Raw genomic sequence first — 26,976 nt, 5'->3', positions numbered from 1 at the left:
TTGCGGTGGCGGGGGAGACTCAAAACCCATAATCTCTCTACAATAGACCATAACATTTTAAAACTGGAAAAAGCCTTACTTTACTCTCTTAATTATAGCTTCTCTTTATTGAGCACATGCTATGTGTGTGACCCTGTACTGAGCTCTCAACATACACTAATTTCTTTAATCCCTCCGGCAGCCCAATGCTATAATAAGTATTATCCCCATTTTACAGATGCAGAAGGTGAGCTTAGCCAACCAAGTTCCTGACACTATTTAATGGCAGAACTGAAACTTGAACCCAGGCCCTCAGACTATGTAGGGTTTAGGTCTTGTTATTTCTCAGTGACTAGAATCCTGGCAGTGTGAGGTGTAGTGGGGGAAGGGAGGCATAAGCAGAGTTTAGAGGGCCGGTATTTGCTGTAAGAATAACATCTCAAATTGTCCAGTGATAAATTACCTTTTATTTTACATTTTACCCAGCATTGTCCAGATGCGAAGCAAGATTTAACCTTTTCACCCAGAGAAAAGTGGGCAAAGTAGATATGGGCGCACAGTGCTGGGATAGTGGGCAAACAGTAGGTATTTGGTAAATGTCTGTGGAAAGAAGAAAAAATCTTGAGGTATTGTTACGTCTGCCAGAAGGAGACCCATTGCTAACACACACAGTTTCCTTTAAGCGAGCTATTTTTATACTGTTACACAGTGTAATATGAGCATCTTTCTGATTCATGGATTTAAAGATTTGAAGCTGTGTTTCAGACCAAGACTGGTATTATTATCTGTGACCAACTGATTTGAGTTTGTGTGAACAACAGGGTCTGAGCCCCTTTTGGGCTTCTGTAGTGATCTCTTGAGATACAGCAGTTTATTTTGCTATAACATCTGTTAGACTTGGACCATAGTGGATACAGCTGCTTGAGTTAAGTTTCCTGGAGAACACTGGATGATGGTTTGGTATCAGGGATAAAGAGTTCAAAATATTAAGTTTGTCACAAAATTAAGCATTTGAGAAAGATCTGTGACGGATGTGCATTAATGTGGTAATGGTAAACGGGTTTTAAACAGATGATATTCTTGGTGTTTTTGATCAGTCATTCTGTGTTGGTTCTCAGTCTGAAGATGACTTAGGGCTGTCTGGTGAATTATTAGGAATGCAGAAAGGTTTATATAACCCATCCATATAGATTGTGACAAGTAAACTCTCAGTTCCTCCACCCAAGGAGCTTTCGTTGCTGCTTCTATACCCTCCCAGATGCCTTGAAGCCACCTATTTCATCATGTTTATCAAACTTAATGGGAGAGACCCTTTAACATAATTTATCCTCCCTTTCCCTCTGTACCCCACCACCACCACACACAGAGTGAAGTTCTTTCCCCAGAAGGGGGTATATTAATCTAGTTGCAAATGGCAGAAGCCTAATGTAAACTAACATAAGCAAAAAAGTGTTGATCATTTAACTAGGAGGTCCAAATGTGAGCTTCAGGCATGGCTGGATCATGAGGCTGAAATGATGTCATGAGGACTCTCTTCGCCCTGCCTTTCTCTGCTTCTTTTTGTTTATTGCCCTCATTCTTTCCTGCTGTTTTCTCCGTACATAGTGAAAAAGGTGACTCTTGGCAGCCCCAAGCCTATGATCTTACAGCTCTCTTCTAGCATTGTAAACTAATCATGTGGACAAGGAGCTAGGGATGCCACGTTTAGACAGATCTGTGTCACAGGCCCACTTTTGAGATGAAGGAGTAAAATTTCCTTCCATAACCACATGGGATGGGGAAGTGCAGAGGTACTAGGCAGGTGAAAACAACAGATGATTACTATAAGTGTGTGTGTATACATAGACATATGTGCTGACATGTGTGCTTATATCCCCCTTCTTTGTGGCCTTTCCAGAGCCTTCCAACTGGAATGGATCCACTTGGTTTTGTTTGTCCATCACACGTTGTTATTTTGTTGTGGCATTGATCATGTTCTTTTCATCCCTTCCGCTCCTTTGCATCTGCTGTTTGTGCGTGCACGTGTGTACACACACACACACACACACACACACACACACTGTTTTGTTTGACTGACTTCCTTTTGGATTCAGGTCATGCTTCTCTTCTCAGAAGCCTTCCTTGACCTCCATCAACGAGGAAGTCACATCCCCTGAGCACAGCCCTACTGTGGATTTGATTTCTGTTTGATAACTGTCTATTTTCTAGTCAGTTCTCCACTAGACTGAGAGCCCCTTGAAGACAGAGGTGCTCTTTGCTTTGTATTCCTTATCTCCTTCTTAGCTGTATTATTTTTATTCTTAGCACTTACAACCAGTTGACACTGTATATTTGTTCGTTGCCTGTCTTCTCACTAAAACATCAGCTTCATGAAAATAACGAGGAAAGGAATTTTTATTTTGTTTACTGCTGTATCTCTAGGGCCTAGGATGTGCCTGGCACATAGTATGTGCTTAATAAATGTTTATTAAATGAATGAATGAAAATCTGCCCATAGGGAGAAAATGCTGCCATGGTGTTGATGAGGATTCAATCTGCATGATAGATACAGTTCTCACTGTAAATGTCTGTAAATGCAAGTACTATGGGTGCCATCTCAGAAAGGCAGAATCTCTCTCCCCATGTGCATCTGAACCTACAGAGGTGAAGGGTTAGGCCCCAAGGAGCAGCCACCTGGAAATTCCACCCTGTGAGATATTTCACCCCCCTCAAACTCTTCTGAACTATGATAGATTGTATATTAAGGCTTTTTTTTTTTTTTTTGTAGTTTGAGTCTTTTTTTTCCTTAGAGTATTTATCTCTTTTTTTTTTTTTCTAATTTTATTTATTTTTGGCTGTGCTGGGTCCTCATTGCTGCACGCGGGCTCTCTCTAGTTGTGGTGTGCGGGCTTCTCGTTGCGGTGGCCTCTCCCTTTGAGGAGCATGGCCTCTAGGAGTGTGGGCTTCAGTAGTTGCAGCACGCGGGTCCTAGAGCACACGGGCTTCAGTAGTTGTGGCTGGTGGACTTAGTTGCTCCGCGGCATGTGGGAATCTTCCCGGACCAGGGCTCGAACCCGTGTCCCCTGCATTGGCAGGCGGATTCTTAACAATTGCGCACAAGGGAAGTCCCGGAGTATTTATCTTTAAAACATTCCCTTGAGCACTTACAATGTGCCAGACATGGTTTTAAGTCCCTTAACAACTTATTCTTTGACTGGAGTTTGGGGATCAAGGTTGTGAACTTTAAAACTTTTTTTTTCTTTTTAAATACAAAAACACTCAAAAGAGGCTAAAAAAAATCCAAACTAGAAAATTATAAAAGAAATGAGACCCCTCTCCATCCAGCTCATCTCACCCTCCAGAGGTAGAGCTACTACTAATAGCTTGATGTGTGTCTCCTCCCTTACCTTTTCTTAGGCCTTTATAGTCAAAGCTATTAAATAAAATACACTCCATCTTGTTGTCATTGTTTGATTTTCACCCAGATGCAGCCATGTTCTACATGCTGATCTGCACCTTTCCTTTTCCATAGCTGTCTTCAATGTGCTTCTGCTGCACCTACCACTACTCCCCAGGGAGAGCACCCTGCCTCGGGGTGAGTGGCATAGCCGGATGGGGGACTTGCAGCCCAGAGTGCAGTCTGTCCTTCAGGACAGGGGCTGCTTGGGTGTTGGTCTTCCGCCCTCTCCCAGGGAGGGCCCAATTCCGCATCCATCTTCCTGGGTACTGTTGTGCCTTATCTTACCTTATTTTAACCTACCCATGCCACACCCACCCCCCCAACAAAAATAGCGGAGGGAGGATACCCTTTTGTTTCTTGTTTTAACACACAAAAAGTAGTTCTCATACAATTAGAGGCTTGAGGTGAAAGGGCTATTGTTTAACCCCACACTCACCCCCATACATCTGGGCCCCCGCTTCTACCCAGCTGCAATACCTTCTTGTAGTGCTTAGTCCTCATTTGCTTCCTAAAAAGTGAATATGAGTTTATACAGCAATGCCTGACCATTCGCTGTGCCTCTGTCTCACCCTGCCTTCTCCAGGACTGGGTATTTTAATGGAAAGAGGAAAATCTTAGCTAGATTGAAAAATGGTGTCTCATTTTAATTTGCATTTTTTGTTATGATTAAGTTTGAATCAAATATTTTTTAGCGTATGCAAATACTCTAAAAAATATGAGTATATGCTCATTGTAAAAAACAAACAAAAAACTCTTATTTGCTGTAAATATTCTTCCAGTCGGTTGTTTGCCATCTAATTTTGGCTTTATCATTAAACATACAAAACCTGTTTTTCATTCTTCTGCAGACAAATTTTGTCCTTTTTGATTTCTTCCTTTGCTTGTAAGCTTAAAAATATTTTTTCTTCATTTTGTGTTCTAAAGGTTTGCTTTTTGACATATGACTTTGAAAAGCTAATATTCAGTTTTATTTCAGATTTGAACAAGATATTTGATGAAAATATTGTACAATATTTTAAATAAAAGCAGTTTTTTGTGGTTTTTTTTGCGGTACGTGGGCCTCTCACGGTTGTGGCCTCTCCCGTTGCAGAGCACAGGCTCCGGACGCACAGGCTCAGCGGCCATGGCTCACGAGCCCAGCCGCCCCGCGGCATGTGGGATCTTCCCGGACCGGGGCACGAACCCGTGTTCTCTGCATCGGCAGGCGGACTCTCAACCACTGTGCCACTAGGGAAGCCCATAAAAGCAGTTTTACTTAGATAAAGGTCTATGTTTTGTTTTTTGTAAATTTATTTATATATTTATTTTTGGCTGTGTTGGGTCTTCGTTGCTGCGCACGGGCTTTCTCTAGTTGTGGCGAGTGGGGCTACTTTTCATTGCGGTGTGCGGGCTTCTTATTGCGGTGGCTTCTCTTGTTGCGGAGAATGGTGTCTAGGTGCGCAGACTTCAGTAGTTGTGGCACGCGGGCTCAGTAGTTGTGGCTTGTGAGCTCTAGAGTGCAGTCTCAGTAGTTGTAGCGCACGGGCTTAGTTGCTCCGTGGCATGTGGGATCTTCCCGGACCAGGGCTTGAATCTGTGTCCCCTGCATTGACAGACAGATTCTTAACCACTGTGCCACCAGGGAAGTCCTATGTTTTGTTTTAAAGATACTTACATTAGTGCGTATGTATCATTTATTTTTCCTTTTTTAAATTTAGCAGAATATCAAAGCTTGCTCCACAAAACTGAGTTCGAATGTATGTATAATTCTCATCATTTTAATGTTCTTAAGCGTTTCAATAAATTGCTACATGAGATGTTTATCTGTTGCTGTTGATCTGGTTTAAAGAAGCACTCTTATTCTGTTAGCAACATCTAGGTGTATAGCCAAGATGATGAATTTAGCCTCTTCCCGTTCACCTGTCTCACCATTTCCCTCTCTTTTTGAGATGTAATTATATACAGTAAAAATATTTAATGAATATGCTATGGTATTCATTGAATACCATTCAATAAATTTTGACAAATACATATACCCATTTAATCACCATCCAAATCAAGAAAATAAAGGATTTCCATCACCCCAGAAAGTTCCCTCGTGCACCTTTCTAGTCACCACTGTCCCCAAAGGCTACCACTCTTCTGATGTCTATCACCATAGATCAGTTTTGCCTGTTCTAAAACATCATATCAATAGAACTATATAATATGTACTTTATGTGTGGCTTCTTTTAGTGAGCTTCAGCCATGTTGCAGTATCCACTGTATGTATATACATTAGTCATTTATTCATTCATCAGTTGATGTGCTTTGAGGTTGTTTCCAGTTTGCGGCTATCAGGAATAAAGCTCTAGGAACATTCTTTTTTTCTTTTTTTTAATTGTGGTGAAAAACACATAAAATTTACCAAATTAACCATTTTTAAGTGTACAGTTCAGTAGTAGTATGTATATTCACATGGTGAAAAGTTCAGATCTCCAGAACACTTTCATTTTGCAAATCTGAAACTCTGCACCCATTAAACAACTCCCCCTTTCCCCTTCTCCCTACCCCTGGTTCCATAAACATTCTTGTATAAGTCTTTTTGTAGCCATCTCTTTTCATTTTCCTTGGGCAAGTACTCAGAAGTATAGCGGCTGAGTCATACATAGGGTGTTTACATATTTAGCCTTAGAAGAAATTGCCAAACAGTTTTCCAAAGTGGTTGTACCATTTTACATTCCCACCATGAGCGTGTATGAGAGTTCTACTTGCTCCATATCCTCACCATTAGATATTATGAGGGGTTTTTTTAGTTTTATTTTAGCCATTCTAATAGCTATGAAGTGGCGTCTCATTGTGGTTTTATCACAGCATATCTTAATCATTTATTTACATGGCTATTTCCATTATTAGACTGAGCTTCTTAAGGGCAAGGTTCATGCAATACATAGTTATCTTTTTCTTATTAACTTTTCCCCTTTATTTTGAGTGTGATAGATGCTTTATTATAGAAGACTTGAAAATTGAAGAAACTATTAAAATGAATATCCCTGGTAACCCTACTTCTCAGATATCATCATTAACATTTTGGTGTCTTTTGTGCAGTGTTGTGTTGGTTAGCCCACAGATAGGGCAGTTCCAGGGTAGATTGATTCAGCAACTCAGAGTTGTCCCAGCCCTCTAGTCTGCCAAAGGGCATCATTTATTCATATCAAGGAACCTTTGTGACAGAAAGCCCCTGACAGGCTTCCTTTGTGTTTTGTTGGCCAGAGTTGTATCACATGTATCACTGGCAAGAGGAATGGAATTGCCAAAACCAAGTTAGATTAGACTAATCACAGTCCTCCCTCTGGGTCTGGGGAGGGAGCCTGGCCTTCTCAGATGAATGTGGACAGAATCAGGGTTCTCTCAGAAGGGAAGGCAGACTTCTAGGGTAGGCACTCAGCACTGTCTGCCACCTGGGCATATTGTTTTTCAAAGCCGAAATTGTTCTCTATTTAAATTTTATGTCTTTCCACTTATTATGAACTAAACATCTTCCATGGCATTAACTCTTTGTAAATGTCACTTTTATGTATTGTATAATTTACCACTGTACCAGAATCTACTTGACTGTGTCTCTAGTTTTGGACATTAAATCTATTTTCAATTTTTTGCTATTGTAAACAATTCTGTAGGGAGCTTAAATTTCTGTACTAGATTTGAAATTATCTTCCTCAAGGTAGATTTTTATGATTGGACCATTAATTACACTTATTAATAATTATGTAGCAATATGATTACATATTAATAATGATTGCTGATTATTAAATGAGGTTATTAACATATTTAAGACTTCTGACGCACATTGTCCAATTGCTTTGTAAAAAAAAGCATCTTAGTCTTACTGTCATAGGGTAGAACGCCTATTTCTCCTCCTTTCCTTATTTTTTTACTTTTCCCCCTCCTCTTTCTTTCATTCAATCATTAATGTATATTCCTTTGACAGATATGTTGAATACCTTTTATAGCCAAAGCACTGTGCTGGGTCATGGGGGGTACAAGGCTAGTACTGCTCAGGACAGACAGACAAAGATCATGCAATTGTGTAACTACAGCTACTGATAAGGATTATGAAGGAAGCTTCCTAGTGTTACGGATACTATAAACTCTATATGCCGTCTGGCATAGGGACAGGACTGGAGGAGAAAACAATCTACGACTTGGCTTTTTTGAGGCTGCAGGAGTGCTCTGTGGCTATTGGGCAAACAGGATGGAAGGTGCCTTTTGTGAAGTATGGGAGGATAGGCTTGGCTGGAGAGTGGGAGTGCACAGCCAACCTTGTTACGGACTTGGGCCTTTATCCCAAGAGTAACATATAGCCAATAAAGGGTTAAAGAAGGGAGGTGATGGTGACCTAACCATCTTTGAGAACATTTTGGAGGGGGTCAGAGGGGATTCCTAGAGTCAAAGATTAGATTGTGAAGGTAGCCATGGAATCTCCCCACCTGGCACTGGGTCATTTTTTTTAATTGCTAATTTTCTGAATGAAAACGTAAAACGTATTACAAGTGTAACTGAATATTTCCCCAAGCATTTGACAGGCATTTGCACTTCCTTTTTTGGGAATTGGCTTTTTATCTACTGCAGAGTTAGTAGGGGCAGTGTAATGGCCAAGAGCATCCGCTCTGGAGCCAAAATGCCTGAGTCTGAATCCTGGCTCAGCCTGTACTGGCTGTGTTATCTCGAACAACTTTGGTCTACCTCAGCCTTTCATGCTGTAACATGGGGACAGCAACAGTGTACCTCTCTCATAAGGTGGTTGTGAAAATTAAAAGATAAAGTACAGGGACTTCCCTGGTGGTCCAGTGGCTAAGACTCCATGCTCCCAATGCAGAGGATCTGGGTTTGATCCCTGGTCAGGGAACTAGATCTCACATGCATGCCGCAACTAAGAGTTCACATGCCTCAACTAAGGAGCCCGTGAGCCGGTGCAACCAGAAAAATAAATAAATAAAAAATAGGGCTTCCCTGGTGGCGCAGTGGTTGAGAGTCCGCCAGCCGATGCAGGGGACGCAGGTTCGTGCCCCGGTCCAGGAAGATCCCACATGCTGTGGAGCGGCTGGGCCCGTGAGCCATGGCCGCTAAGCCTGTGTGTCCAGAGCCTGTGCTCCGCAGCGGGAGAGGCCGCGACAGTGAGAGGCCCGCGCACTGCGATGAAAAGTGGCCCCCGCTTGCCGCAACTGGGGAAAGCCCTCGCACGGAAACGGAGACCCAACACAGCCAAAAATAAATAAACAAACAAACAATAAATAAATAAATAAAAGATAAACTACAGTGCTGGCCCATATGAGCACTCCATATGTACATGCTGTCTTATCTAGGTATGTGGGCTTTATATATACACATATACATATTAACTCTGTCCTGTGTGTGATGTGTTGTAACTGTGATTCCCTGTCCATTTTAATTTTTTTATTAATGTCTCTTTTTAAAAACTTTTTTCTGTGAACATTTTCAAACATCACGTCACTATTTTGAAGTACAAAAATATATCTGCAGTGAACAGATGTCGGTCTTCTCCTTTGTGATGTCTTCCATTGCTGTGAAACAGGTCAAGTCATACACAAAGGCTTTGGTTTTTAGTGTTTTTATTTAAAATACTTCACAAATAATCCTTTAATCCATTTGTAATTTATTTTGGTTTATTAATATAAGGCAAGACTCTGAATAGATCTTTCTTTACAAAAAGCCTATCAATTAGCCAAGTTCCATCTATAGACTAATCCTTCTTCCCCTCACTGCTGCTTTTGGCTCCTATCATGCATTGGATCTGTACACACACTTGGGTCTATTGGGGGGAAAGTGGTTCTGCTCTATTAGGCTGTAGCTCCATTCCTGTATTATACCAGTACTGCTTTGATTTAATCAGTATGGCTGTCCTCTTTTAAAAAATATTTTGGCTATTCTTGCCTGTTTGTTCTTGCACTTGAACTTTAATCATTTTGTCAGGTATCCACTCCTTACTGCCCCTAAGCTCACTAGAATTTGCAATAAACTGTTATTTAATTTGGCACTAATTGGCGTTCATAAACTATTCCGACATCACATTTGGAGCTGGTGTATCCTTCTACTTAAAACAGGTATTCCTCAACAGAGTTTTGTACTTTTCCACGTGTAGGCTCTTCACATTTCTTAGGATTATTCCCAGATGTTTCCCTTTTCTTTTTTAATGCTTTATTTGCTGTTAAGAATATAGTATTTTGGGGCTTCCCTGGTGGCGCAGTGGTTGAGAGTCCGCCTGCCGATGCAGGGGACACGGGTTCGTGCCCCGGTCCGGGAGGATCCCACATGCCGCGGAGTGGCTGGGCCCGTGAGCCATGGCCGCTGAGTGTGCGTGTCCGGAGCCTGTGCTCCACAAAGGGAGAGGCCACAACAGTGAGAGGCCCGCGTACTGCAAAAAAAAAAAAAAAAAAAAAAAAGAATATAGTATTTTTCATATAAGGAAGGGTTGTGTTTTGTATATTTCTCTTATATCCAGCCATATTACTTAACTGATGGTGGTCCAAGAGTTTTCATTTAATCTTCTTGGATCAACAAGGGTTATGATATTATCATCTGCAAATAATGTTCTTCTTTCCTTTTTTAATAGTTTTCTCTTATTTCTGTTTTGTGTTATAGAATATGCTAGGATCTTCAAAATAATGTTAAATACCATATCTGATTCTAAGACCATTGAGCATAAGAACATGCTATCAATTTAATAATAGCTTTTAGGGGCTACTAGTCAAAATATACTGATACATAATATAAATGCATGTAATTCACATCCCAATATCAGAAAAGTTTGGAGTACATCTCAGAATTGAGGAGATAACAGTGGTAATGATGGCCCTCCTTATTTTATTTCTTATTTTAGTGGGAATGCCTAACTATTCCATTTTAAATATGATATTGGCTCTCAGTTTATGATAGGTAGTCTTTGTTATATTACAGAAATATCCTTTTCTTCAAATAAAACAAAAAGCTCTAGTTCTGCTGGACAGTAATGAGAAGGCTGTACTGTTTGGTTTAACAAAAAAGTGGAAATTGTGGCTGTGCACATCGTCTGTGCCAGCTGGTCTGCTGGTCTGTTGCTGCCTTTTTCCTTGATAGCCCCAAATACAGAAATCCCTGGTTGCACAGCAAGGTCTGTGCTAGTCCTGTACCCAGAGCTCCCTGATGTGCACAGCCTTTCGAGGATGGTGTATTAGTTTCCTACAGCTGCAGTAACAAATTACCACAGATTTGGTGGCTTAAAACCATAGAAATTTATTCTCTCACAGTTCTGGAGGCTAGAAATCTGAAGTCAGTTCACTGGGAGGAAGTCGAGGTGTTGCAGGGCTGTGCTCCCTCCAGAGCCTCTCCGGGAGAATCGGTCCTTGCCCCTGCCAGCTTCTGGTGGCTGCCTGCATTGCTTGACTTGTGGCCTTATCACTCCAGCCTTCAAGGCCAGTGTCTTCAAATCTCTCTCTGCTACGTCTTCACTGTCTTCACGCACCTTCTCCTCTGTGTGCGTAGATAGAAATTTTTCTGAACTTGTCGATGCTGAAAGAAATGCTTTTAAAGTCATATGTTAGGAATAGCAAAGCCTTATTCATTCCCTTTGGGAAGAAGATTGTGGTCACCTGGAAATAGCTCTAGGTCAATTCTCAGAAAATCAATACGCTGAAATTCAGTTCCACAAAAGCCCCTCAACCTTGCCACCTCCCACTGTCCCCCGGTCTCCTCCTCAATCTCCAGCTCTTCAGCTTCAGGGAGACGGGCAGAGTACATTTCCTCTAATACTGTTGTGAAGGAAGGATAAAAAACTGGTCAATTGAGACTAGAGAGCTTAAAGAAAAGGTGAAGTCAGCATATTGGTAGTTTAGTAAATCGGTTATTCAGGGAATTGGCCACTTGGCAAGTCAGCTTTCTGCGATTGGCTGTTCCTGAAATCGGCCCACTTCCCCCGGAAACACTGCAGAACTTGGGGGCAGAGGCTGCCCTCTGGCCTGCCTAGAACAGGACTGCACTTGGCCCGTCTGTTTCCTGCAAGCCATGGAGATGGGGACATTGCCCTTGCAGGAAGCTGGGACTGAGCCCAGCCACTCATAGGCTAGGTCCTAGGGGTGAGAAGGAAGAGAAGGCAAGAGTGAGAGGGAGGTCCCCCCTTTGGACTCTGGCTCAGCGGAACCCAAGTGTGGCCCAGTAGCTGAACCTCTTTGCTGGCCAGAGCCAAACCAGACGTCAGTCAGGTGCTGCCTGCCAGACCAACCTAGCATGGAAGAGGTGGTTTCAGGGTGTCAGGACTTATTGCATTAGACCACAAGCTATGTAGAGTCATCTTGTGGGGTGGTTATGAGACTAAACGTACATTCCCTGTTTAAACTTGCATGTAAAATATTCAGCACAGGCATGTTAGCCATTAGTAGTAGTATTGTTTTGACATTATTACTAATATATCTTTAAGATATGGTAATACTTATCACAATGCCTATAAATGGTTGATAAATACCATTTTCTTCTTTCATTTACTGGATAACTTTGGGTAGAGGCACTTACCCACTTCTGGAGACCTCTGTTTCTTCTGGGGGTACCTGGGGCATCTCTTGCTTTCTTGTAACTTCAAAAGCCAGTCTAGTCATTAACCTCAATAGAATATAAATCAGCATAAAGACAGCTGTGGAGCACTGCTCAGTCAGTTGGGCAACTTCGCTATTCTGCCTTATAGGTTATCAAAGCAAGTCGGGTTATTATAGGAAGACCCTGTAAATTGTGAAAATTATGTTCATGTGGCAGTAGCTGTTGAGTGGAATAAAAAATCCAATGATATATTGAAAGAGAAACAACAACAACAAAAAAAGGAAGGCAATAAATTTATGCCTAGCAACTCTACGAATTGCTTGTTATGTATTTCCTAGGAGTTAAGATAAGAACATGAGTTTATTTTTGTACAGATCCTATTCTAAAATAGTGCCCTAGTACTTAAAAATACCTCAGTAATTCATTACTTTTTTGATAATGTGTTGCAAGTTCAGTAGCACACATTCACAGTCAGTACATTTCTGTTGCAGTATCTGCTGTATGAGCAAATATTGAAGGAGTCTGCAGACATCTGCTTTACAGTAGGGAGATAGATGATCCAATTGGATGTAGCCCATATGTGCAGTAAAGTCTGGTTATAGGAAATTACAGACGAAAAAGACCGTTGTTGTAAATATGCACCCCTGCGCACAGTAAGGTTAAGCAGAATATCCGCAAGACAAATTAATCATTACAAAGAAGACTAAGTTATATTTATAGTTTAAAAGCAAGAATAGCAGGGACTGGAAACTAAAACCAACCCAGTAGCCCGAATGATAATGCGTCCTTCCCCATAATGGGTGAAGTCCAGGCCCCTGAAGGCACACATGGAGCCAGAGCTTGGCAGTGTTATGTGGCAGCCAGATTTCTGAGAACACTGAATGGGGGGCTTTTTCTGTAATACCTAATTTTAGATGGTAACTCTTAATCACTTAGGTGATTGTTAGCAAGTAGCCCTAGGTAGTATGTTCACAGGAGGTCTTGCATTTGGGGTTACTTCACAGCTGAGCAGAAGACACAGGCTCCTGGGGAGGTGAGCCCCAGTGTTAGGAGAGCTGTGCCTGCGTGTCCATGGAGGCTTTATGCACAGGGAAAACAGCAGGGTGGACACCAGTGAATTAACAATGGAGATTTAGGGGTAACTTTGACAGTGTTTGCTCATCTGTATTTTCTGAAACTTTTTGCAATCAACCTGTTACTTTTGGTTAATTTTTAAAAGAGCTTCCTCCAACTCCTCAAGCTCCTACAATAGAACAGCACAAAGACTGATGTCACCACCTCACAACCCTGTGGGAGCTGAAACAATCCCTGATGGGGAGGAGATGAAACGTTTATGAATAACTCTGTCTGCAGTTACTCAAGCTGCTGAGATTAAATGACAAGAGCGGTTGTTGTTCTTTCAAGGCATGAACCGAACCTCTGTTTAGGAAACATATTTCCCCTCCCTGCTTCACCACTGCATCCTAGGTTCGATTCAAAGACATGGAGGCAGCAGCGGTGCAGCTTCCTCTGCACAGTAGCTGTGATTACTGCTTCTCTGGATCTTCTTTTTTTTTCTAATTTTTATTTATTTATTTATTTATTTGGCTGTGTCCAGTCTTGGTTGCGGCATGCGGGATCTTTCATTGTGGCACACGGGCTTCTCTCTAGTGTGGCGTGCAGGCTCTAGAGCGCGTAGGCTCAGTTAGTTGTGGCGCGCGGGCTTAGTTGCCCTGCGGCATGTGGGATCTTAGTTCCCAGACCAGGGATCGACTCCGTGTCCCCTGCATTGGAAGGCAGATTCTTAACCACTGGACCACCAGGGAAGTCCCTGGATCATTCCTGTAGAAGGGTTAAAGGCTTTGGGATTGTTTAGCTTGAAGGCAAGAAAGCAGAGGTAAGACGTAACTCATTTCATTATACTTAAATGAAAAGTAGAACATGGGGAGGTAAGCTGGAATTGGTACAGGGAGAGTTTGCTGTTGTTTTCAACCTTTTAAAATTGTGAAGTACAGCACATACCTACAGAAAGGTACATAAAGCGTCAGTGTATAACTTAATGAATTATTGGAGAGCCATATGTGTGGCCAGTCAAGAACTAGAACATCACCAGCACCCAGAGCATTCCTTCCCAGGCAAAACCCCTCCTCCCTCCCTAGAGATAACCACCATCCTGTCTTTTATGCAGTGTATACTATAGTTGTTTTGCCTGGTTTGGGACTTTATGTAAGTGGAACTATGTATATGGCTTCTTTCACTCAGTGTCATGTTTAGATAATTAGCCACTTTGGTGCATGTGGTTATAGTTCTTTCATTTTTGCTGCTGTATAATATTCTATCATAGGCAAATGCCACCATTTATCCATTTTCCTTTTGATGAACATTTGGGTTGTTTCAGGTTGGGAGCTATTATGAATAATGCAACCACCAATTTCTTGTATGTGTATCCTGGTCTAGGAGTGGAATTGCTGAATTGCAGGGTGTGTACATTCACACCTTTCCCAGGTTTCCTGTGGTGACTAGGAGCTGCTCTGCTTTCCCCCCTGCTCTGATCAGATGGTTAATGTGCCTGTTTGACGGATGGACAGTAACTCACTGAGGCTTTGCTGTGCATTTCCCTAACATGATGCGATTGAGCACTGTTTCTTACGTGTGCTGATATTTTTAATTTCTTCTTGTGACATTCCCGTGTCACTGTTTTGCCCGTTGTTTTTTCTACCGAGCAGTCGGTTATTCAATCAACTAACTATAACTCTGAAGGTCACTATGCAGGGGATGTGGGGATGTTCCCTGACCCAAGGAGTAGACTTTACAGATCTAAAGGCAGATACATAAACAAGTAGTTCATAACATTGTGATAATCGTTGACGCATCAGTCTTCTCCACTAGGCTGTCTGTTAGCTGAAGGGACAGGACTTTTATTTGTGTCATGTCCTCAGTGCTTTACACAGTATCTGGCACACATTAGGTGCTTAGTAAAGTCTCTGTTAAATGAATGAATGAGGAATTTTTGGAGGATGGTGAAAGTGCTCTAGTAGGGTTAAGTGTTGAATAAGAGAGAAGCACAAAATAAGGAACCACGAATTGCACCCACTCCCCCACCCAGAGTGGGGCAAACTTCCCTAGGAGGTAATATTTGAAGCAGATCTTGAAAGACTTTCACCAGAAGCAATGGAGGAAGTACATTCAAGGCAAAGGAATAGAATGTGCAAAGGCATGGAGAGGGAAAGTACATGCCACACTAGAAATGAGAAGTTGGGGAGGGGGGCTAACACTTAGAGTGAATGGAGTGAGAGGACAGTGAGAGAGGGCATCGGCTGGAGACAGTGCTGTGAAGGGACTGCCTTGTATGTCTCATAAGCAGTTGTCGACAAAAAAATGCACAACCTAAAAGTTGAGAGTCATGTTTTATTTGGTGGACAAAACTGAGGACTTAAGCCCAGGACACAGCATCTCAGATGACTCTGAGAGACTGCTCTAAAGAGGCAAGGGAGGGAGCCAGGATATATAGGAGTTTTTGCAACCAAGACCAGGTAGTCGCAACATCAACAGATTACTGTTAATTAAAGAAAAACAGATATATCCTGTGTGTTCTCATCCTGAGTGTCCCTCAGGGCTCACCATCGTGGTGGCTATAATATGATGGCTTGATGGCTGCAACATCCTTTGTTTACTGATATGGCAGGCAATATTTTTCATTCACACAGTGGGGATAAAATTGAAATTAAATACAGAAAAAGAAATTTCTCACAGATGGGGGGAGGGGAGCTGTTGAGCAATAGAATTGATCTACAGAATCTTTTCCTAGACATCTTGGACAAAACAGAGCAGATATATAAGCCTGATCATGAAGTCCATTGATAACAAAAGTTATCTTTTGGAAAGCCATGGTGTAACCTGAGCAAGTGTAGAGTGACTCCGCAGTCAGACCTGGATTTAGCAGCAGCATGGTCCCAGTGGAGCCTCCATTTCCACATCTGTAATTTGGGAATAATGCCTACCTGGCAGAGGTGTTGTGAAGATTAAGGAGATAAGGTGGGTCTTCCCTGGCGGTCCAGCGGTTGACTCCGCACTTGCACTGCAGGGCGCACTGGCGCGTCCACAAAAAAAAGAGAGAGAGATCAGGCCTGTAAAGGATTGACCCTTGCCTGGATGGTGGATGCTGAAAGGTGGGATGCTTTTATGATGTAGATCCTTTACTGTTCAGTTGCTGGTATCATTATCTTGCTACTATATACTGGCTGTTAAGTGGTCGCGTCAGTTAATATGCTAGAGTATGAGTAAAGTCCACAGTGAGGACGTTAGTCATCTGAAGAGTTCGCCACCCCTCCCCCCCCACCCCGCACTGCCACATTAGAGATACAAGGTCACGTTAGTGTGGACCTGGGAGTAAGAGGACAGAACCTCAGGCTGTTTCTCCAGCGCTAGGCTTCGCAGGGTGGCTTTGTTCTCCGTTTGCTTTATCCCATGTATTCCTGAGAAGGCCATGAGGGGAATAAAGAGCTCAGTTTTTATAGCTGTTTTCCTAAAAAAGAGTATCTTGCCCAGTTCTCATGCAAGGAAGGGATTAAACTTGTTACCCGCGTGAAACCAGATGGCTTACGCTAGCTTTGCCCAAGCCCCGCCCCTCGGCCAAACTTTCCAAAGAGGGAGGTCCTTCTGAAGAAACGAAAGTGAAATTGAACCGGAGCCATTTCACAACCCTGCTCCCCGCCTGCCTGGGCTTGTCCTAATTCCAGAGGCGCCTCTTGTGACTTGGAGGCCGACGACCCGCGTTGGGAAGGGTCCCCCTCGGGGAGGGTCACGGCGAGCGGACACCTGGACATGCCTCGGGCGCGCCATGGACCCGAGGCAGGTAAGCCGCTGGGGTCAGAGCCCAGAGCGGGCCACCTGCAACTTGCTCACCCTGGCTCATCGTATACCTCCCTACGCTCCTGTTTTCATGCATGGCATATGCGCGTTGTGTGTGTGTGAGAGAGAGTGAGAGAGAGAGAGTGTGTGTGTGTGTATGTGTTTTCTTGCCAAACAAAATTTATGTTCTAGGAATTTAGGAATTTGTATCTTGCTAATTAATTGTGTCGAGCGAGGCGTGGAAGAGGGTTTGTTGGGGAAATTGCACTCCCCTCCCCCCTTCTGAGGAACAAGGCCTGAGCCCAGGTCAAGACAGTTCCCCTCTGCTTTTCTGCTAGGACCCCACGGCTGCCCACGCCTCCTTTAGCCCCACTTGGACAACATGCTTTACTTTTAGCGTCTCTGCTCCTTCTTAACCTGTAGGAGAAAGTTTATAGTGGCTTTATTCATTATCTCCAAAAACTGGTATATCAATATAATGGAAAACTGCTCGGCAAAAAAGGGCAGGAACTATTGCTATATGCATCAACATGGACAAATTTCAGATTCATGATGCTAAGCAAAAGAAGCTGGACTCAAAAGACTGCATACTGTATGAATCCATTTAGATGACATTCTGGAAAAAGCAAAGCTAGAGAGACAGAAGACAGATCAGTGGTTGACAGGGGCTGTGTGTGGGGAAAGGAATTGATTGTAAAGTGCATGAGAAAACGTTTTTGGGAAATGGGAATGTTCTACATCTTGATCTGAGTGGTAGTTATAAGGCTGTGTGTGCTTTGACTCTATATGGTCAAAACTCATAGAATTATACACTAAACAGAATACATTTTACTATATGTAAATATACCTCGATTTTAAATATATATAAAGTATATGTACACAAGTATATATGTGTGTGGTATGTATACATACATATGTGTGTGCATGTGTATATATAATTTTCCTTTCTTTAAAAGGATTAGGGACACCTGACTTACAGGAAAAGCATTTCTTTATGCAAACCAATATATTACCCTTTGGAGCCCATGTGGTAGAGGTGGGGCGCTTGTCTCTTAATCCTAAATATATGAGAATAGATTAAAGTGAAATTTTGCAGAGCAGTGAATGTTACGTGGCTTGTTACATAGCTTGTATAGTACGTAGGCATGAAGTTGGGTGAGTGGAGATGTTGAGGGATTTAGGAATGATCACCATGGAGGTTGGTTTCTCACTTTCTTGGCTCTCACCTGCCATTCAGTGGCTTTCCTCCAAATGGCTGTTCTCAAGTGGTGGTTTGGCTTGGTTTCGCTTTTAGGAGATTTTAGGGTGTATAAAGAAAAAAATTAATAATCTCCCTCTAATTTTTCCCTAAAATAACTATTGTTAACAAATTCGTGTATCCTTTTGAGTCCTGTGAACCAGGCACCCACTGTCTGTACTCACATATACCTCAGCCCCAAGTTGGGGTAGGGGGGTTGTGTGCAGCAAGAGGAGAAGAAAAGAGATGGAATACGTGTCTAGCAATGTCTTGTTCGTGCAGACATTGGTTCAGGATCAGCTTTGTTCCAGGTGCTGCCTTAGGTGCTAGGGATGCAAAGATAGCTGAAGTGTAGTCCTTGTCCCCCAGGGGCTTACTGTCAAGTTGACTGCAGCCCCCCATCAATACTGCATGGGGAATATTAATAGTGGAGAGCTGAGAATAATTTCTAGGGTACCTAATATTGTTAATCACCTTTCAGACACACTACAATCTATATGTGCCATTAAAAAAAATCAGTAGCTATGATAAAAGGTAAAGTAAGTGGTGTAACAGGTGCTGGATGGGAGTTCAAGGAGAGGAAACTCTCATGGGGGCGGCGGAGGGTGGGGGGGAGTCGGAAGTCTCCTGAAGAAGGTGGCAGTTAGAGACATCTGTAGTGAGTTGTCATAGGTGGCAGTAAGGGGAAAAGCAGGCACATTGCACTGGAGTGTAGAGGGATGGAAAGATGAGAGGCACTTGTGGTAGCCCATGTGAGAGGTAATGAGGGTCTAGAACTGGAAAAAGACATGTTTAAGAGAAAAGATAGAGGTGGTAGACAAGATAGGACTTGGCACCCACCTGATGAGGTGTGAGAGATGAGGGAGGGAGGGAGGAAGGCAGGCAGGCAGGCAGAAAAGATGATCAGGTTTCCAGCCTTAATAACTCAGGAGAATGCTGCCATTAACAGTAATAACAGTGAGAGAAGGGGCTGGATTGAGGGAAAAGATTAATTTAGTTCAGAATGTGTGGCGTTTGGGTAATGGCAGGATATCTAAGGGGACAGACAGATCGTCTAGGCATTTGAAAATTCAGGTCTTAAGCTTCAGCACAGGTGGTAGCCAAGCCATTGGAGGAGAATTTTTAAAGAAGAGAGCTCAATCCACATTGAGTCAGCACATGTTTGTTGTACTGAATTGACCACCAAACGTGTGAAAACCTAACAGAAGTTCAAGAGCAGGAATTTAGCGTGGTGAGGCGGTATCCTCCTCCAGCACCATTTGGAACCTTTGGAACAGAAAAAGGGGACAGCAGGCCTTGGGTGGTGAAGGGAACTGACCATGAGATCCAGGCTGAATGAGGAGGTGTGTGAAGCCAGAATGGAGACAAACTAGGAGTGGCTGACCTGCAACTACAGGGGTGGAGGTAGAAACGCAGAGAAGTTGTTGGCTGAGAAGAGCAAGAGTCTGCAAACGGTGGCCTGCGGGCCAAGTGCAGCCTTCCCCTTGGTTTTGTAAAAGGAAGTTTTACATTTTGCCTGTAGCTGCTTTTGTGCTACAGTTGAATGCCCCTCCGGCCCTTTGCAGAAAAAGTTCACTGACCCTGGAAAAGTTTCAGGGTTTGAGGTTTGATAGTGGCCCGGCTCAAGTAACAGTGAGATTGAATGAGGAGCTGCACAAGCCACTTGTGTGGCTGAAAGGTGGAGGTGGCCATCATTGGAGCCGCACTAAGGAGATGTGCAGCAAGCGTGCTGTGAGCTTGACCAGCAAAATCCCCTCATTGTGACGGGGCGCAGGGGTTGAGGAGTAGAAGGCTGAAGTTATTGAAGAAAGGGACGCAGCTGCCTGCAGGTCCCTGTAGCCTTCAGGAGAATCAGACAAGGGGAATGTGAGCAAGAGGAATCATTGTTCCTAGATATGCAAGCCCTGGGGACGGGCAGCAGGGTATTTACTGACACCCCCAGGGTCCCTTTTGTCCTTAGAAAAAAGACACATGGTTCTTGTCCTTCAGTGTGGTGCCCAGGCTTGGAAGGGACACTGGGCACTTCTACCCAAACCACCAGGCTCCCCTGGCTGTGCAGAGTTGGCAGCGTCTATTCCTGGATACCTCGGCCCTAGCCTCCCACACCCCTTTAGCTACTTCCCAATAGCCGCTTCCACAGCGTGTCTTTAGAACCCGGTTCTGTAGGTCACAAGCTACGCCATCTTCTCTCAGACCGCCGCCCGTTTACCAGAATGGCGAGCACCGTGACTCTACACGTCTTGCTTCCTGCTCTTCCATCTCTTCCCGCTGTCAGGTCCACAGGTAGTACTTATGAGGTGGGCGGGCCACCCTAGCTAGGTCACAAGCCCACGTCTCACTTGCCTTCTCAGCTTATTAGGAATCAGGTGCAGCCCTCACACCCACCCCAGGCAGCGGGGAGGGACAGGCTCGCCGCTGCAGTCCCAATTCACTTTCTTTTCCATCTTCTTGTTCTGCAGGGGTGTTCCCTCAACAGATACCAAACCCATCCCGTTCAAGGCTATGAGCACAGCAAGCTCAGACACCAGCAGCCGGGGCTGGGATCTTATCCTAATAGTTTCCAGCTCCAGCAAATAGAGTTTCTCAAGGGGCAACTCCCAGAAGCACCCCTAATTGGAAAGCAGGCACCATCACTGCCACTGTTCCTTCCTGGACTCGGGCCAAGGTTTCCAGGACCACCTGCCAGAGGCGGGTACCTTCAGATCCCGGGTGTCCCCAGGGGCGTGCCTCTCAGAAGTCAGGTGCTCCGAGGAGGGTTCCAGCATCCTACCCCACGTGGCTGGGTTCAGCCATGGAGAGGTGTTGATAGGCTCTCCTCACGTTTCCAGGAACTGACTATCAGCCAGAATCAGGAGCAAAGGATCTTAGAGCTCTTGAAGGAGCTTGGGGAAGGGAAGGCCACCACAGCGCTTGATCTGGCCAGGAAACTCCAAGCCCAAAAGAAGGAAATCAATCAAGTTTTATACTCTCTGGCAAAGAAGGGTAAGCTGCATCGGGAGGCAGGAACGCCCCCTTTGTGGAGACTTTCAGTTCCGGTTCAGGCTCGGAACCAGCCCAGCCAAGTAGCGAGAGCAGACAGTCATAGCCAGGGAGCTCCAAGCTCAGACTTCAGTTTGGAAACTGAAGACAGAAGCCTCACATCTGGCTTGGAAGATCCTCCTGAGCCTCTCGACATGGCTGAGATCAAGGAAAAGATCTGCGATTACCTGTTTAATGTGTGCAACTCCTCTGCCCTGAATTTGGCTAAAAACATTGGCTTCACCAGGGCCCGAGATGTGACTGCCGTGCTGATTGACTTGGAAAGGCAGGGCGACGTCTACAGGCAAGGGACGACCCCTCCCATATGGCATTTGACCGATAAGAAGCGGGAGAGGATACAGATCAAGAGAAACACGAACAACGTTCCGGAAACCACTCAAGCTGCTATCCAGGAGACCAGAAAAATCGCAGAGCTCCCCACCTGCAACTTACCTGCGTCAGATGCCTCAAACAGCATGGACACCACAGAAAAAGTGGAGAATGGGCAGGAACCCATCATAAAGTTAGAAACTAGGCAAGAGGTCACACCAGAACCAATAAAACTGAAACCACCTGTTCATGACAATGGCCCCTCCAAAACAGGGTATGTTGACTTTGAAAATGGCCAGTGGGCCACAGATGACATCCCAGATGACTTGAATAGTATCCACGCGGCACCAGGTGAGTTTCGAGCCATCATGGAGATGCCCTCCTTCTACAGTCATGGCTTACCACGGTGTTCACCCTACAAGAAACTGACAGAGTGCCAGCTGAAGAACCCCATCAGCGGCCTGTTAGAATATGCTCAGTTCGCTAGTCAGACCTGTGAGTTCAACCTGATAGAGCAGAGTGGACCACCCCATGAACCTCGGTAAGAGACCACCCAGGATTTGTGCCTAAGGTTGGGGTCAGGCACTCTTGCTCCTGAAGGAGTCTCTGCTGACTCGTGAGCAGTGCCAATTGGTGGCCCCTGTCTTTTCCCTCTTTTTTCCTGCCTGTGGGCTGAATCACCCTTGTCTGGCCCTTCCTCCACATCTTGAGCAGGGAATGTAGACCTCGGCCCAGCCAAAATCTTGGCTGAGCAAGGGGGAGGTTGGCAGCCTTGGCTAAAATGAAGCTTCTTTGGAGATGATTAGCTGCCATGCATCAAGGTTATGCCTGCCTCCTAAGGCCAGAGGTAATGAAGACTTGACGCCCTTCCCGCTCCCTTCCATGTGCCGTCCTCCCTCCCCCCGAGCTGAGTCCCCCAGGGGGTGCAGGAACAGGTGGGTAGTGGCAGTCTGCACACAGAGAGTAAGGGTGGGTTGTGCTGCTAAGTAGCAGCGGGTCCAAACCGCACATCCCCACCCCCTCCTGCTCAGCTCCCGTAGGGAGAGGATGCTGTAGAGTGCACGGCTGCCTGCCTGTTGAAGGTGGTGGTTCTAATTTTACACACCGCCTCTGCACAGATGGGTGGGCTAGCACTTGCTACTGCTCCTAAGCTGTGAAATCAGAAATTACCTCACTCAGACAGCTGGCCCGGCCCTGCACCATAGGCTCTTCCAAGCCAGCGGACAGATTGAGGAAGACAGGTGGGCCCAGGAGCTGCTGCAGGGCGTAGCAGAGAGCTGAAACCACTGCAGCTGAGTGACTGCTCGCCAGTGAGGCCAGCAGAGAATCCCACTAACCTTTACATTAACCGTAGCCTGGTGTCTGAGGGTAAAGGATTCCCGGCGGTGACCCTTCCTCCTTATTCTGTCTTCATGACACTGAGATGGCATTGCAGGAGAGCTGTTAACAAGAGGGGGTGCGTCTGTCCAGAAGCTGACAGGGCCAGGACTGGTGTGCTTCTGTCTGGGGTAGAGACTGGATGGCTGTCATTCTCTTTCTTCTCCCACCATCCCCCTTCCCAGAGTTGGGGAACAGCAGTGGGTTTTGTGGTTAACCTTTCTTTGGACTCCAGCTATAAGAAACATTGATGCCATGCTCAAATATTTCAGAAGACCCAGGAAATAAGAAATTTGACCTACTTTTCTAAATGAAATCCCAGATTGAGCAAAGAGCTGAACAAATATGAAAGCTTGAACAGAGGCTGTCTAAGCTAAGTCCAGGGGCCTAGAACAAATGCTTTTTGGTTCTCTGCATAACAAGGGGAAATTCCTTTCATCTCAGGCATCAGACAAATAGAGCTGTAGGATGACTCAAAAGAAACCAGGAGAGTGGTGTATCTCTGAGGGTAGGTTGGGGATGAAAATAGGCCCCCAAAAGGGGCAGGTATCTGATCCCTGTAGCTGTCTGGGGAGTGTGAGACTGCACTGTAAGAAGCCTTCGCTTTCCTTAGGAGCTGCCCTTGAGGTGTCCAAGTCTACCACCATTGCTTTAGGGTAAAGGCTCTTTGGTTGCTAACAAGACTGTAGTGGTGATTTTATAGCTCATCATTTTTTGTACAGACTTGATCTTAATTCATTGCTAAAAGATAGTGGGTTTCCCTTGAGCTAGTTTCCTATCACCTGTGGCTATGTTTGCTCTAATGAGCTTGGAGAGAGAGTCACTGGCTGCTTTGTTTCCAAAAAAATAGGAACAGGCTGAGCCTCCAAAGGGACAGGAGTCCCTTGGCCTATCCTCCATCTCCTTCACAAGTCAACAAGCCCCTTAGTGTAGCAGGAAATTCCAGGGTGAAGATCTCTTTGGAGAGGGCAGAAGGGATGGCCTAGACTAGTGTTCACACATCTAATCACTTTCCATCAAGATTTAAATTCCAAGTTGTCATCAGTGGCCGAGAGTTTCCCCCAGCTGAAGCTGGCAGCAAGAAAGTGGCCAAGCAGGATGCAGCTATGAAAGCCATGACAATTCTGCTTGAGGAAGCTAAAGCCAAAGACAGTGGAAGATCAGAAGAATCATACTACTGTTCCTCGGAGAAAGAATCAGAGAAGGTAGGTGTCCTGCCCTCTGGGAGGACATCAGTTCACTCTCCAAGTCTGTGAAGTATCAGAACTTCATGTGACCCTCTTGAAACAATCTCAGCCTACCCAACCCACTGTCTCAGAGTCAGCTTCCCACTCTCTCCTCTACCCTGCCTCACCAGCCCACCTTTCCCATACCCAGCTCCCCTTCTCATACCCAGCTCCCCTTCTAGTGCCCCCTCCCAACCTAACTGGAATTGCAGATTTTCAGGGTTGAAAGAGACGTTAAAAATTATTGAATCCAATCTCCTCTCTTGGCAGATAAGAAATGAGATGAAGAACATTTAAATAACTACTGTTTCCTGCAAGGCCTAGAAAATCCCCACAACCCTCTTCCTTTAGAAAGCCAGCCCCAAACATGCAGTTGACCAAAAGAAATTCTCCCATCCCCATTCCCTCTGCTGTGATGGAATAGCCAGTGTTTTCTCAGTCTGTTTTTGTTTTTGTTTGTCTCTCATTTTCTCCAGACTGCAGAGTCCCAGACTACCACTCCTTCAGCAACATCCTTCCTTTCTGGGAAGAACCCCGTCACTACATTGCTTGAGTGTGTGCACAAGTTGGGGAGCTCCTGTGAATTCCGCCTCCTATCCAGAGAAGGCCCTGCCCATGACCCCAAGTACATCTCTTGTATCATGTATCTCTGCTGAGGTTTTCTCAAAAAAGAGAGAGATACATTTTCTTCTTTGCCTCCTCAGAGATGGCAGATTATTTCACTGAGCAATCACTCCTGTTTTCAATATGGAAAATGGGGGGCCTTGAGAGCATGGTTGCTGCTTGTGGAGCAGAGAATCTGGGATTAGGTGTTCAAAGGGCAAAGCAGGGACCAAGCACAAGGGAGATACACGGCTTGGAGGTTACTGGTGGTGGGACTAAAAGGTGCAAGACCTGGGCGTACCTGAGAAGCTCTCTGCTCTGAGGCTCTGCAGACTTACATGTTCAAGAGAAGGGTTCCTGGAGGAGGTGAAATTAGGTTGATGATTAAAAATGTTGAATAGGGGTGAGCCAGGCTAAGACAGACTGGGGGCAGGAGGAGGGTGAAAGGCACCGGCTCTTCAAGGCAGAAGTGACTGCGTGAGCCAAGGCACAGAGGCGATGTGTGCAAGGCAATTACAAGTCGTGAAGGATGACAACCTGACAAAGGCTAGGTAAAGCTCTTCCATCAAAACCAGTTTAATCCTCTCCTTTCATCTCCTGTCAGGTTCCAATACTGCGTTGCAATGGGAACCCATACTTTCCCCACTGCCAGTGCTCCCAGCAAGAAGGCGGCAAAGCAGATGGCTGCAGAGGAAGCCATGAAGGCCCTGCAAGGGGAGGCGACAGGCTCAACGTCTTCTGATGACCAGGTGGGGCCATTTTCTACTCAGAAGATACAGGTCATTTTTAGCAACTGAGCGGCTTAGGATTGCCCATGAGTCCCTCAGAGTTTCCGTTAAGTGTTTATGATTCCTCTTTGTCTGGCTGATTCTCCTTCAGCCCGGAAGTATGAACACGGAATCATTTGATAACTTGGAATCGGTGATGCCCAGCAAGGTCAGGAGGATTAGCGAGCTCGTCAGGTACCTGAACACCAACCCCGTGGGCGGCCTGTTGGAGTACGCCCGCTCCCATGGCTTTGCTGCTGAGTTCAAGTTGGTCGACCAGTCCGGACCTCCTCATGAGCCCAAGTGAGTGTTCCTGTCCTGGCTACAGCCGTGTGTCACAGAGTGGGGACAGCTTATAACCCAGGGAAAGAAAGGATGTGCATTAGCTGTGAATGACAGGAGGGGCATGTTCAGGGAGCCCTGTCCCCAGGGCCTCCGAGAAGACACTAGATCAGCCATCTTGAGAAGACAGCCACTCTTCTAGTGAGCATGAGCCTTTTAAATTTTTTTAAACTAATTTTAATTTTTATATGTACATAGGAAATCATTCAAGCTGATTGAAAAAATGTGCAACAAAGTCTCATTTCTATCTCAGACTTCTAGTTTCCCTCACCAGATTCATACACTATTACCAGTCTCTTGAGTCCTTCTAGAAATTTCCATGCACATATTAGCACGTTTTCCTTTCTCTTTTTTATTTTTATTTATTTATTTATTTTATAAATTTATTTATTTATTTTTGGCTGTGTTGGGTCTTCATTGCTGTGCATGGACTTTCTCTAGTTGCGGTGAGCGGGGGCTACTCTTCATTGTGGTGCATGGGCTTCTCATTGTCGTGGCTTCTCTTGTTGCGGAGCACAGGCTCTAGGCCCACAGGTTTCAGTAGTTGTGGCACATGGGCTCAGTAGTTGTGGCTCGTAGGCTCTAGAGCACAGGCTCTGTAGTTGTGGCTCATGGGCTTAGTTGCTCCGTGGCATGTGGGATCTTCCTGGACCAGGGCTTGAACCCATGTCCCCTGCATTGGCAGGTGGATTCTTAACCACTGCGCCACCAGGGAAGCCCTTTGTTTTTTAAAGTAAGTATATATCATAATCTTCTGTTCTACCCCTTGACTCCTTTACTTACCAGTGTGTCTTAGAGGTCATTACAAATAAGCATGTATATATCTACCACATAATGCTTTATTGAATAGATACTTACAATTTTTAAATTGCTTTATCAAACAAGAGATGTAAAAGGTCTTCTTAAAATGGACACTAGTTTAAGAAGGAAAATGTTGTTATTTCTGTTTGAAGCCCCACCATGTGTAATTATTTAACTAACTTCCGGTGACATTCAGGTTGGTTTTGGTCTTACTCTTAGAATCACTCCTGCAGTGAATATCCTTGTGCTGTATGTCTTTGCTTACATGTACAAACTTGTCTATAGTATAAATTTTCAGGAGTGGAATTTCTGGGCCATGAGTCGTGTACATTGGTTTTTAAGGGGTTTTTTTGATAGGTAATAGATTATGCAAAATAAAAAATATTATTCAAAAATAAAAATATAAAAAGCTCATTCTCACTTTGACCCAGCTCTTACACACACACACACACACACACACACACACACACACACACACACACA

The 26,976-nt window shown here is 44.6% G+C and overlaps 1 protein-coding gene across 2 annotated transcripts in view; it reads left to right on the top strand.

Annotated features, from left to right (window-relative positions):
• Positions 1-16,232: 16,232 nt before the first annotated feature.
• ADAR (adenosine deaminase RNA specific) overlaps positions 16,233-26,976 on the top strand; it is a 22,715-nt gene continuing 11,971 nt past the window's right edge. The window contains exons 1-6 of one of the 2 annotated variants that reach the window (XM_027095313.1): positions 16,233-16,796; positions 20,489-21,918; positions 23,776-23,959; positions 24,457-24,605; positions 25,188-25,332; positions 25,463-25,653. In XM_027095313.1, coding sequence (XP_026951114.1) covers positions 16,782-16,796; positions 20,489-21,918; positions 23,776-23,959; positions 24,457-24,605; positions 25,188-25,332; positions 25,463-25,653 — 2,114 coding nt within the window. In that variant the 5' untranslated portion in view covers positions 16,233-16,781. The remainder of the gene's footprint in view (positions 16,797-20,488; positions 21,919-23,775; positions 23,960-24,456; positions 24,606-25,187; positions 25,333-25,462; positions 25,654-26,976) is intronic. The other variant, XM_027095314.1, reaches the window with a different exon arrangement.

The sequence above is a fragment of the Aethalodelphis obliquidens genome, unplaced genomic scaffold (genome assembly GCF_003676395.1).
Source record: "Aethalodelphis obliquidens isolate GAN/ISIS:26980383/991018 unplaced genomic scaffold, ASM367639v1 scaffold90, whole genome shotgun sequence".
Taxonomy (NCBI): domain Eukaryota; kingdom Metazoa; phylum Chordata; class Mammalia; order Artiodactyla; family Delphinidae; genus Aethalodelphis; species Aethalodelphis obliquidens.
The sequence above is the reverse complement of the archived record's forward strand: the minus strand, read 5'-3'. Positions and strand labels throughout refer to the sequence as shown.